The 13,824-nt window shown below is 26.9% G+C and overlaps 1 protein-coding gene across 1 annotated transcript in view; it reads right to left on the bottom strand.

Annotated features, from left to right (window-relative positions):
- LOC129738348 (uncharacterized) overlaps positions 1 to 13,335 on the bottom strand; it is a 77,627-nt gene extending 64,292 nt beyond the window's left edge. Inside the window, exons 1-2 of the mRNA XM_055729532.1 lie at positions 13,237 to 13,335; positions 4,784 to 4,986 (exon numbers count right to left, since the gene is read on the bottom strand). Coding sequence (XP_055585507.1) covers positions 4,784 to 4,986; positions 13,237 to 13,335 — 302 coding nt within the window. The remainder of the gene's footprint in view (positions 1 to 4,783; positions 4,987 to 13,236) is intronic.
- Between the last annotated feature and the right edge of the window lie 489 nt (positions 13,336 to 13,824).

Genomic DNA, 13,824 nt, shown 5'->3' with positions numbered 1-13,824 from the left:
AAGATCACAGTCTGGAATAATGTTGCCAGATTTCCCGGTTTAGTCCAGGTTTGCCCGGATATTTAATACAGAATTTAAACAGTCAGGTCCGGCTCGGTTGCCGGAATATCATTGAAAATCAAACAAAATGACAAATTGTGATGTAACATTTTTTTTATTTTTACCTCCAAAACGAAAATTTTCGAGCAAGTTTTATAAAAATAATCGAGAAAGGTTTTTTGGAAATACGATGATTAGCATCAGAACTCGGAGTCAAGGTCCAGTGTTGAAAATCAGGACCCTCCTTAAATCAGGACTTGGTATAAGAATCATGATCAGGGATCAGGATTTAAGAACCAGGATCAGGACCCAGAATTCAGGATAAGCCCGAGAACGAGGTGCAAGTATCCATAATAAGGATCAAGATAAGAATCTCGCAACAATATTTGCGATTAGCATCAGAATTCGAAACCAGGATTCAACAATCTGAATTCAAGTTCACGTTAGAAAAACCAGGATCCGGAATCATCAGCATCAATCTGGGTCCATGATTATGTTCTGAATGGCATCATAATGCGGTATCAGGATTCAAGATCCAGGATCCAAAGCTAGGATCTGGGATCTAGATCAGGATTAGAATTAGGATCAATTTGGAAATAAGATCATGATCCAGGAACAAGAATCAGAAGCAGTATCCAAGTAATTTTTTTCTAACGACTTTAAAACTTTAGTTCTTTTTTTTTCAATTGGAAATGAGTCCAACAGAAAAAATTGGATTTACAGAGAAGATGCTGCTGCACTGTAGTATGCCCAGTGAATTCAGGGAAGAGCGTCCATCTTGCCCAGACAGGGAGAATTGTTTCGTCACTGTCTTAGTTATTTTCATATCTCTAGTCTCCTTTCTGCTGATCATGCTTCAATGATAGACCTCATACTTTAATTTTCTGGGGCACAACATGCATATCGCAATTTCACCGCAAGTATTCGCTTTGAGCCGCACTGAATCTGTAGGCAGAAACAGTGCGGTGGGAGACGTAGCGCCGTCTAAATTTTCTCCTTTTATTTTAAAGGATTTTATTTTTTTCTTGTCCTGTCATCCTCTGCAATCAGAATCAAGTATCAGGATCAGGATAGGGACCTGAGATCCAGGATCAAGGTCAACATCCAAGATTAAAATTGGAACCATGAAACTGGGTATTCCTTCAGAATAAGGATCACTGACCAGCATGAGAATTCAGAATTAGACTCAGATATCGAAATCCAGACTCGATATCAGGAAATAAACGAATAATTCCGTACATTTGCAGTTTCTTCAAGTTTTGTGCATGATGCCATTACATCGGAGAGAACCCACAGTTGTATCGAGCAACGAGGTGGATTCAGTCAAAAAAGACATCCAGCTATCCAACTTCCATCAATTGTACCCTTTAGAAAAATTATTGAGCCTTTTATTTCAATAAATTATTTATTGAACCATTGTAAAGCAGAAGTTTCATACTAACATAAAGGTTACTCGGAGTGCAGAAGAAACTGTGGCGGAAATAACCGCTAAACTTAGCGAATAATTTCGTTCAAAAGGTGAGTGGTATTCTAAATATTAATACAAAATATCTAAGTGGTAATTTTGGATCGTGGTATATTGGTTTTGTTACATTAAACAACTATTCTAATTCTGTAATCAATTTCCACTGTTTTACAATATCGGAGATCGCAGCAAGCCGTGCTCGAGCACGGACATGTTTCTTCCAACACGTCGCGTTTTTTTCGTCTGTTTTTTTTTCACATAAAAAATTTGGTAAATTTCAAGAAAAATCTGACAAATATTTAAATTTAAAAAAATAAAAGTGAAACTATTGAAAATACCTCAACTTAACATTTGAGATACAGAGGACAAATGTTCGCAAATTTTTCGAGAAATTCAGAGGAACATAAGTGCAATTATTTCAAATAGATGTTCTAACCGCTAGCTGCGGAAAGCAGAGCGTTTTTTGTGCTATCATCAGAATTTAGTATTGAAGGAATGTTATCTTATTTTAATCGCCGCTGGGATATATTCTTATTTAATTTTTGGCATTTCGGCGAGTTGTGAAAATTCAAGGTAGAATATTTAGAAAGAACATGAAGTATTATAGGTGGAAAGATCAAAGCTAGAGCGCTTTGGGTAGAAGAAATTGAATAGTTGGTGAAAATGTGAGCAGGGCTTTTGTTTTTGTGAACAGCTTTTGAACTACTTGCGTGATTCTTTGCCGCGCGCCGTTTCAATGTTGATAGGAAGTGATGAAGAAACCCATCGCATTCCTACCCACATTGAAACACGGACGGGTCGAACACATGAGATTGTGTCCGACCGGGGGGGGGGATGCGATGGGTTTCTTCATCGCTTCCTATCAACATTGAAACGGCGCGCGGCAAAGAATCACGCAAGTAGTTCAAAAGCTGTTCACAAAAACAAAAGCCCTGCTCACATTTTCACCAACTATTCAATTTCTTTTACCGAAATGCCAAAAATTAAATAAGAGTATTGAAGGAATGGAAAAGTGCTTTTTATGCCGTATGTGTGTCTTTTTTAAACAAATTCTCGATGTACGTTTTATTGTGAGAGCAAAATGACCGGAAGTTTCATTGCTGAAGTTTTGCTTGTTTCAATAGATGAGCCTGTGACACGATGGAAAGCACAAATCCATTGTGGTGAAAAAATCCTGCTCAAAAATGTTAAGTTAAAATATTCTGTATGAATACCGCGAGAAAAAAGTTAAGTATTAATAATAGAAAGAGAGTTGTCTTTAGACGAATTACCCACGCGGTCTTCGCGAGTGTTCCTTCTTACTCGGCCTACTGCTATTTACCGATGATTTTTTTTCGCCATGCGTTCTGTATCTGAACTGTAGAATACAATATTACAGCATTCATAAAATCAGCAAGCCTTTCTTTCTGATTAATTAGCATTGCAACGCAAGCTGTCTACAGATTGGTGATCTCTTTCGTTCTTTTCTCTCTTTCATAAACTTATATGATTTAGCAACTGTATTTTAATTCTTCATCAATTCTATCTGCCAAGTAGGATTTCCTTTAAAGATAACCTTTCCCCTTCCTATCTGAACACAGAATCCTGGGTCGAATAAGTTCTCTGCACCTAAAAAGTTTTTTTAGCTGTTTAAGATTATCACCACAATGATTACATTGACTTGTCGCAGTGTACATCGTAGTACCACACTGATCTTCAATAACATCACTTGAAATGAGTATTGAATCCAGGTATTCGTTTTGGCACCTCATGTTGTTCTTGATTATTAGTAGTCACCCAATGCTATGATATGCTATGTTAATTGCCACTGTTTAACAATCTCAAAAACCACTGACTTCAGAAGGTGAATATTTTTCACTATATAAAAATTTATTCCACGATGCTCAGCAAAAGCGTGAACGCCGAGTAGCAAAACTGCAGCACTCCCCAGCAGGTGGCCAGCGACATGTCGTAGAAATTTCCACAGGTAAACCCAATCTTCCGCTGGGTTCGTTCCATTACAATCAGCATGGTTTTGCGTAGGCTCAGGTAGCGCTTCCGGTGAATCGATGGACCAAACTCCAACCGCTCGGTCCATTCGGAATCGAACAGCTGGAAACCGATGTTGGCAACTTGACTTTCTAGTTGATCGCATAGATATCCAAACAGTAGTAAGTTGAAGGTGGCCGAAACGGCGGCAAATGCACTGAACCAATGGCGGGGAGTTGAACTCCGATGGGTGATTCCGAACTGGAAGCAGCTAAAGGTGATCAGGAACACGTCCACCAAAAGGTTCAGCGTGAAGAATGGTTTAAGACGCTGCTGGAAGATCGATGCTGCCTCCAGAAGTTCGTTGTGGCGAATGATGAGCCCCTTGAGGGATTTTTCCAATTGGGACCAGGTTTTGAAGCTTTTTCTTGAAGATGCTTGTAGTGATCCTAGGTTATTGAAGATTCCTTGGAAATCTTGTCCCAGAATGTGAAATTCCACGGTAAAAGCTGGCAAAATCGTACAGGTTAAAATGATGGTGTAGACAAACATCAATGAGAGTAGCGTCATAGCAATTGGATAGCATATCACGTTGAGGCGATCGATTACTTTATTCTGGAATGCATTCAATGGACATCCGTAATCGACGGCATTGATCCAGATGAAAATTTGGGCAAAGTTCTGTAGAAGGTATATCAATGATCGTAGATTTATATCTTTCATATATTTAGTTCGGCGGTCTCCGTGGGAGCTTAGCTGCAGCTTTCTGAGAAATCGAAGAATCCGATCCAGATCCGTTCGATAAAGCGCCAAAGATGTCCAAACTGTGACACACATGAGTCCAGTGTGCATCACGAAATGCATCGCAAAATGTTGATCAACTGAAATAACTGGGCGAGGGTCGAAAAAACTCAGAGCTATAATGGCACTCAGCTCGTAGAACACGGCATATGTCAGCAGGGAAATCTTCACCGGAAACATTTTATCTTCCACAAACAGTTCGGAAAATCCGATTATTCGATTGAAAGCCATCACAACGACAAAACAGTGACGAGACTTTGAAAATTTAGCAATTTCCTTTGAGATGAACACGGGTAGTCGCCGAATTTGAACCGACATTTTTGAAATTAACAACGAAAATGGTTTCCGTGAAACGGAGCCATCTTCCTTTATAGTCGTGAAAGTTTTCCGATTAACTGATCAATTAACAAAACTCACTGAGTCCGGCCGGGGCGATAATTGTGCGTTCATGGGAAAAGTGACCACTCGGTGACAGCTCAACAACAAAAAAAGACCGAGAAAAAAACTTACTTGACTTCATCCTCACTCTTGGCAATCATCCAGTACACTTTGGAACGTTTCCGCCGCGAGCCGAGCGCTATCAGCTGCGAAACGCTGACGCCGTCCGGTAGGGGAGGCCGCCGCGGGATCTGCCCGGTCCAGTGTGCAATCGCCAGCATCTCCGGTGCTTCCTTGACGAGAATCTTGCCAGCCGGGGACGATCGACCAGGTTCCTAAAAAAATAGTTGTAAAGAATAGGAAGATTTTATAAGCAACAAGTCGATCCCATTTGTAAATAAATTTTATAAATTTTGTAAATTTTGTAAATTTTGTAAATTTTGTAAATTTTGTAAATTTTGTAAATTTTGTAAATTTTGTAAATTTTGTAAATTTTGTAAATTTTGTAAATTTTGTAAATTTTGTAAATTTTGTAAATTTTGTAAATTTTGTAAATTTTGTAAATTTTGTAAATTTTGTAAATTTTGTAAATTTTGTAAATTTTGTAAATTTTGTAAATTTTGTAAATTTTGTAAATTTTGTAAATTTTGTAAATTTTGTAAATTTTGTAAATTTTGTAAATTTTGTAAATTTTGTAAATTTTGTAAATTTTGTAAATTTTGTAAATTTTGTAAATTTTGTAAATTTTGTAAATTTTGTAAATTTTGTAAATTTTGTAAATTTTGTAAATTTTGTAAATTTTGTAAATTTTGTAAATTTTGTAAATTTTGTAAATTTTGTAAATTTTGTAAATTTTGTAAATTTTGTAAATTTTGTAAATTTTGTAAATTTTGTAAATTTTGTAAATTTTGTAAATTTTGTAAATTTTGTAAATTTTGTAAATTTTGTAAATTTTGTAAATTTTGTAAATTTTGTAAATTTTGTAAATTTTGTAAATTTTGTAAATTTTGTAAATTTTGTAAATTTTGTAAATTTTGTAAATTTTGTAAATTTTGTAAATTTTGTAAATTTTGTAAATTTTGTAAATTTTGTAAATTTTGTAAATTTTGTAAATTTTGTAAATTTTGTAAATTTTGTAAATTTTGTAAATTTTGTAAATTTTGTAAATTTTGTAAATTTTGTAAATTTTGTAAATTTTGTAAATTTTGTAAATTTTGTAAATTTTGTAAATTTTGTAAATTTTGTAAATTTTGTAAATTTTGAAAATTTTGAAAATTTTGTAAATTTTGTAAATTTTGTAAATTTTGTAAATTTTGTAAATTTTGTAAATTTTGTAAATTTTGTAAATTTTGTAAATTTTGTAAATTTTGTAAATTTTGTAAATTTTGTAAATTTTGTAAATTTTGTAAATTTTGTAAATTTTGAAAATTTTGTAAATTTTGTAAATTTTGTAAATTTTGTAAATTTTGTAAATTTTGTAAATTTTGTAAATTTTGTAAATTTTGTAAATTTTGTAAATTTTGTAAATTTTGTAAATTTTGTAAATTTTGTAAATTTTGTAAATTTTGTAAATTTTGTAAATTTTGTAAATTTTGTAAATTTTGTAAATTTTGTAAATTTTGTAAATTTTGTAAATTTTGTAAATTTTGTAAATTTTGTAAATTTTGTAAATTTTGTAAATTTTGTAAATTTTGTAAATTTTGTAAATTTTGTAAATTTTGTAAATTTTGTAAATTTTGTAAATTTTGTAAATTTTGTAAATTTTGTAAATTTTGTAAATTTTGTAAATTTTGTAAATTTTGTAAATTTTGTAAATTTTGTAAATTTTGTAAATTTTGTAAATTTTGTAAATTTTGTAAATTTTGTAAATTTTGTAAATTTTGTAAATTTTGTAAATTTTGTAAATTTTGTAAATTTTGTAAATTTTGTAACTTTTGTAAATTTTGTAAATTTCGTAAATTTTATAATTTGGTTAATTTTTAAAATTTTGTAAATTTTGTAAATTTTGTAAATTTTGTAAATTTTGTAAATTTTGTAAATTTTGTAAAATTTGTAAAATTTTAAAAATTTTGTAAATTTTGTAAATTTTGTAAAATTTTTAAAATTTTAAAAATTTTGTAAATTTTGTAAATTTTGTAAATTTTGTAAATTTTGTAAATTTTGTAAATTTTGTAAATTTTGTAAATTTTGTAAATTTTGTAAATTTTGTAAATTTTGTAAATTTTGTAAATTTTGTAAATTTTGTGAATTTTGTAAATTTTGTAAATTTAGTAAATTTTGTAAATTTTGTAAATTTTGTAAATTTTGTAAATTTTGTAAATTTTGTAAATTTTGTAAATTTTGTAAATTTTGTAAATTTTGTAAATTTTGTAAATTTTGTAAATTTTGTAAATTTTGTAAATTTTGTAAATTTTGTAAATTTTGTAAATTTTGTAAATTTTGTAAATTTTGTAAATTTTGTAAATTTTGTAAATTTTGTAAATTTTGTTAATTTTGTAAATTTTGTAAATTTTGTAAATTTTGTAAATTTTGTAAATTTTGTAAATTTTGTAAATTTTGTAAATTTTGTAAATTTTGTAAATTTTGTAAATTTTGTAAATTTTGTAAATTTTGTAAATTTTGTAAATTTTGTAAATTTTGTAAATTTTGTAAATTTTGTAAATTTTGTAAATTTTGTAAATTTTGTAAATTTTGTAAATTTTGTAAATTTTGTAAATTTTGTAAATTTTGTAAATTTTGTAAATTTTGTAAATTTTGTAAATTTTGTAAATTTTGTAAATTTTGTAAATTTTGTAAATTTTGTAAATTTTGTAAATTTTGTAAATTTTGTAAATTTTGTAAATTTTGTAAATTTTGTAAATTTTGTAAATTTTGTAAATTTTGTAAATTTTGTAAATTTTGTAAATTTTGTAAATTTTGTAAATTTTGTAAATTTTGTAAATTTTGTAAATTTTGTAAATTTTGTAAATTTTGTAAATTTTGTAAATTTTGTAAATTTTGTAAATTTTGTAAATTTTGTAAATTTTGTAAATTTTGTAAATTTTGTAAATTTTGTAAATTTTGTAAATTTTGTAAATTTTGTAAATTTTGTAAATTTTGTAAATTTTGTAAATTTTGTAAATTTTGTAAATTTTGTAAATTTTGTAAATTTTGTAAATTTTGTAAATTTTGTAAATTTTGTATATTTTGAAAAATTTGTAAATTTTGTAAATTTTGTAAATTTAGTAAATTTTGTAAATTTTGTAAATTTTTAAAATTTTGTAAATTTTGTAAATTTTGTAAATTTAGTAAATTTTGTAAATTTTGTAAATTTTGTAAATTTTGTAAATTTTGTAAATTTTGTAAATTTTGTAAACTTTGTAAATTTTGTAAATTTTGTAAATTTTGTAAATTTTGTAAATTTTGTAAATTTTGTAAATTTTGTAAATTTTGTAAATTTTGTAAATTTTGTAAATTTTGTAAATTTTGTAAATTTTGTAAATTTTGTAAATTTTGTAAATTTTGTAAATTTTGTAAATTTTGTAAATTTTGTAAATTTTGTAAATTTTGTAAATTTTGTAAATTTTGTAAATTTTGTAAATTTTGTAAATTTTGTAAATTTTGTAAATTTTGTAAATTTTGTAAATTTGGTAAATTTTGTAAATTTTGTAAATTTTGTAAAATTTGTAAATTTTGTAAATTTTGTAAATTTTGTAAATTTTGTAAATTTTGTAAATTTTGTAAATTTTGTAAATTTTGTAAATTTTGTAAATTTTGTAAATTTTGTAAATTTTGTAAATTTTGTAAATTTTGTAAATTTTGTAAATTTTGTAAATTTTGTAAATTTTGTAAATTTTGTAAATTTTGTAAATTTTGTAAATTTTGAAAATTTTGTAAATTTTGTAAATTTTGTAAATTTTGTAAATTTTGTAAATTTTGTAAATTTTGTAAATTTTGTAAATTTTGTAAATTTTGTAAATTTTGTAAATTTTGTAAATTTTGTAAATTTTGTAAATTTTGTAAATTTTGTAAATTTTGTAAATTTTGTAAATTTTGTAAATTTTGTAAATTTTGTAAATTTTGTAAATTTTGTAAATTTTGTAAATTTTGTAAATTTTGTAAATTTTGTAAATTTTGTAAATTTTGTAAATTTTGTAAATTTTGTAAATTTTGTAAATTTTGTAAATTTTGTAAATTTTGTAAATTTTGTAAATTTTGTAAATTTTGTAAATTTTGTAAATTTTGTAAATTTTGTAAATTTTGTAAATTTTGTAAATTTTGTAAATTTTGTAAATTTTGTAAATTTTGTAAATTTTGTAAATTTTGTAAATTTTGAAAATTTTGGAAATTTTGGAAATTTTGTAAATTTTGTAAATTTTGTAAATTTTGTAAATTTTGTAAATTTTGTAAATTTTGTAAATTTTGTAAATTTTGTAAATTTTGTAAATTTTGTAAATTTTGTAAATTTTGTAAATTTTGTAAATTTTGTAAATTTTGTAAATTTTGTAAATTTTGTAAATTTTGTAAATTTTGTAAATTTTGTAAATTTTGTAAATTTTGTAAATTTTGTAAATTTTGTAAATTTTGTAAATTTTGTAAATTTTGTAAATTTTGTAAATTTTGTAAATTTCGTAAATTTTGTAAATTTTGTAAATTTTGTAAATTTTGTAAATTTTGTAAATTTTTTAAATTTTGTAAATTTTGTAAATTTTGTAAATTTTGTAAATTTTGTAAATTTTGTTAATTTTGTTAATTTTGTAAATTTTGTAAATTTTGTAAATTTTGTAAATTTTGTAAATTTTGTAAATTTTGTAAATTTTGTAAATTTTGTAAATTTTGTAAATTTTGTAAATTTTGTAAATTTTGTAAATTTTGTAAATTTTGTAAATTTTGTAAATTTTGTAAATTTTGTAAATTTTGTAAATTTTGTAAATTTTGTAAATTTTGTAAATTTTGTAAATTTTGTAAATTTTGTAAATTTTGTAAATTTTGTAAATTTTGTAAATTTTGTAAATTTTGTAAATTTTGTAAATTTTGTAAATTTTGTAAATTTTGTAAATTTTGTAAATTTTGTAAATTTTGTAAATTTTGTAAATTTTGTAAATTTTGTAAATTTTGTAAATTTTGTAAATTTTGTAAATTTTGTAAATTTTGTAAATTTTGTAAATTTTGTAAATTTTGTAAATTTTGTAAATTTTGTAAATTTTGTAAATTTTGTAAATTTTGTAAATTTTGTAAATTTTGTAAATTTTGTAAATTTTGTAAATTTTGTAAATTTTGTAAATTTTGTAAATTTAGTAAATTTTGTAAATTTTGTAAATTTTGCAAATTTTGTAAATTTTGTAAATTTGTAATTTTGGAAATTTTGTAAATTTTGTACATTTTGTAAATTTTGTAAGTTTTGTAAATTTTGTAAATTTTGTAAATTTTGTAAATTTTGTAAATTTTGTAAATTTTGTAAATTTTGTAAATTTTGTAAATTTTGTAAATTTTGTAAATTTTGTAAATTTTGTAAATTTTGTAAATTTTGTAAATTTTGTAAATTTTGTAAATTTTGTAAATTTTGTAAATTTTGTAAATTTTGTAAATTTTGTAAATTTTGTAAATTTTGTAAATTTTGTAAATTTTGTAAATTTTGTAAATTTTGTAAATTTTGTTAATTTTGTAAATTTTGTAAATTTTGTAAATTTTGTAAATTTTGTAAATTTTGTAAATTTTGTTAATTTTGTAAATTTTGTAAATTTTGTTAATTTTGTAAATTTTGTAAATTTTGTAAATTTTGTAAATTTTGTAAATTTTGTAAATTTTGTAAATTTTGTAAATTTTGTAAATTTTGTAAATTTTGTAAATTTTGTAAATTTTGTAAATTTTGTAAATTTTGTAAATTTTGTAAATTTTGTAAATTTTGTAAATTTTGTAAATTTTGTCATTTTTTTCATTTTTTTCATTTTTGTCATTTTTGTCATTTTTGTCATTTTTGTCATTTTTGTCATTTTTGTCATTTTTGTCATTTTTGTCATTTTTGTCATTTTTGTCATTTTTGTCGTTTTTGTCATTTTTGTCATTTTTGTCATTTTTGTCATTTTTGTCATTTTTGTCATTTTTGTCATTTTTGTCATTTTTGTCATTTTTGTCATTTTTGTCATTTTTGTCATTTTTGTCATTTTTGTCATTTTTGTCATTTTTGTCATTTTTGTCATTTCTGTCATTTTTGTCATTTTTGTCATTTTTGTCATTTTTGTCATTTTTGTCATTTTTGTCATTTTTGTCATTTTTGTCATTTTTGTCATTTTTGTCATTTTTGTCATTTTTGTCATTTTTGTCATTTTTGTCATTTTTGTCATTTTTGTCATTTTTGTCATTTTTGTCATTTTTGTCATTTTTGTCATTTTTGTCATTTTTGTCATTTTTGTCATTTTTGTCATTTTTGTCATTTTTGTCATTTTTGTCATTTTTGTCATTTTTGTCATTTTTGTCATTTTTGTCATTTTTGTCATTTTTGTCATTTTTGTCATTTTTGTCATTTTTGTCATTTTTGTCATTTTTGTAATTTTTGTCATTTTTATCATTTTTGTCATTTTTGTCATTTTTGTCATTTTTGTAATTTTTGTCATTTTTGTTATTTTTGTCATTTTTGTTATTTTTGTTAGTTTTTAAGGTTAAAATACTTGTTGTAGAAAAATGGTTAACAATAAAGTATCTTTTTTTTTAAGTTGGACTTGCTTTGTCAACTAAAAGTGGCTCCAGAGAGTGGAAAAAAACAAATCTTTTGTAAAAATTCGTTAAAAAAGTATTGATCAAACTATTTGTAACATTTGTCATTTTTGTCATTTTTCTTGAGTTTTTATACTTGTTGTAAAAAAATGGTTAACAATAGAGCATCTTTTTGTAGTTTACTTGCTCTTTCATCTTAAAGTGGCTCCAGAGAGTAGAAAAAAAACAATTCTTGTAAAAATTCGTTCAAAAAGTTTTGATCAGACTTTTTGTAACATTTCGTTGAACGGTAGAGCTCAGCAATAAACTTTCAAACGTTTTAAGATTAAGGGCTTAAGGATCTGGGATGGTGGATGGTGGCTCCAGAGAATGTTGATTGATTAAAAATACAGAGGTTTTTGCAATTGTTTCATATTAATTTTCCATCTTTAAAACGAAAACCCTCCAAAAGCACAATTTTATACCCGGAGACCTCTAGCAAAGGTAATCTCTATCTTCAGAATTCTTTGTGAAAAAGCACGAGATAAATTAAGGAATTTATTCCATTATCCCTTCGAAAAAAAAAAACAAATTCAAATCACAAAACGCTCTAATTTGTGATATGAAATTAAAAAGTTAGTCCCAGTCGTTTGTAAGTGTCAGCGGTTCCAAGCGGACAGGGAAAAGAAGAAACAACAGAAAAAAGTAGCTAACCACCGGAAGGGTCAGCCGGAGGACAAACTTTCTGTTCTCATTCTTCGGGCAGGCAGCCAGGCAGCGAATCAGAAATTCGTGCGCGCGTGAAAGCGCGCTTTTGTGTTTGCTTTCGCTCTCTATCTGAGGTACTTTTTTCCCACCATTATTTTCAATGAAAGTTGTGTTAGATTTTTCCTGCCGTGTTCAACACGGCAGAAAAAAAAGAAACTATACCGCATGGGAAAAGTTTCCTCTTTTTGTTTTTTTTTTTTTGTTCCATTCCGCTCCCTATTGGTTGTGGTGGAGTTTCTGCCATTCACTGTGTTATCTACGTGAGCCAGGAGTAAGTTTTATATTTTCCCTGCCAATGATGGTGGTGATTCTTCGCAGGGGAAAGAAAACGGAAAAGAAAGAAAGAAAAAAGTATTATAACTTTTGCTGCCAGGACAAATATCCTCTGGTGGCTGAGCATTATGTATTATTGAAAAAGAGCGAGATAGTGGAAGAATGAAAGAATGAAAGAAAGAAAGACAAAGAAACGCTACGTTCTATAAAAATGAAACAATAGGGCGTAGGGAAACCTTAAAAAATGCTCCGGAAACTGGCTTCGGAATATTGAATTCAGTCGCTGCTGCAATTTGGTAAAATTATCCACTCGAGTTCGTCTTCTTATGGGAAAAGTTTGCCGTGCACAAAATGATCAATCCGGAAAATTGAATTCCACAAGGCCCAATTGGTTGGCGGGAACAATTTGAGCTAGAATAAAAGCGGAAATCATTGAATTTAAGCGCTTATGTGAAAAACTTTAACTTTTATTTCCCACTAGTGGAGGAACTGAACTTAGTTTCTCTTGTTATTTTAATTTTCTCTATAGAAACGCCCCTTATTCTTAGGCCACTCAAGAGAGACTACATTAAAAATGGTGAAATCCTTTTTGATTGTGGATTATTATTCAGCATAATGGAAATATGATTCGGAGAGACATAATCACGTCGAACCTTTTGCCACAGCAGACGGGAAACGCCCAGCAAAAGTTCAAAGAGCCATAATTAATATTTATATTCAATGCCGTCTAAGCTTCGTACAGCTTCCAGCGCACAAAGTCAATCCCAAAAAAGGCCAGGGAAAAAGGTTTTCGAAAGTGGGGTTGGCTTAACTTACTACTCGTCCTTTCTTCCGTCTGACAACCGTGTATGGAGAAGAGTGTAAGGCTTTACAATAACCATTATATCAACAAGTTCGCAGCAAGGATACAGACCCATCTCGTCATGTATGGCAAAAGCGATCCATCCTTGTTGAGCTGGTACATAACCCATGCTTAATGTTTAATATGTAAATTTTCTACAATTTAATGAGGTATCCGGTTTAAAAACCTTTGGTTGAATATTGAATCTTCAATCATTAATCCATACATTTAATGAATATCTACTCAAACAACCTACTCAAACAACAGTAGAATAAAGAAACATAGAAATTAATTAAAAAAAATGACAAACTTTCGTTAATTTACACACTTGATTCTCACTCTCTGGAGCCACCTTTAGCTTCAAATGACAAAACTGACAAAAATTAAACCAGAACTCCTCAGAGACCATCATAGCTAGTGGCTCCAGAGAGTATTCTCGGCTATCTTGAAATACTCCCTGGACATCGCCCTCGTCAACCTTAAACGAAAATAATCCCTAAACGGTTCCAATGGCTTGTGAGTAATCAAGCTTAAAATTCATTTTTCAAAAGCTGCATACATTTAAAGTCTTAAAGCGAGGTACCTATAATTTTCCCTAAGCTGCGTCGGATCGGAGGAT

Source organism: Uranotaenia lowii, chromosome 1 (assembly GCF_029784155.1).
Source record: "Uranotaenia lowii strain MFRU-FL chromosome 1, ASM2978415v1, whole genome shotgun sequence".
NCBI classification, from domain to species: domain Eukaryota; kingdom Metazoa; phylum Arthropoda; class Insecta; order Diptera; family Culicidae; genus Uranotaenia; species Uranotaenia lowii.
Note: the sequence above shows the minus strand (reverse complement) of the source record. Positions and strands in the feature narration are given on the sequence as shown.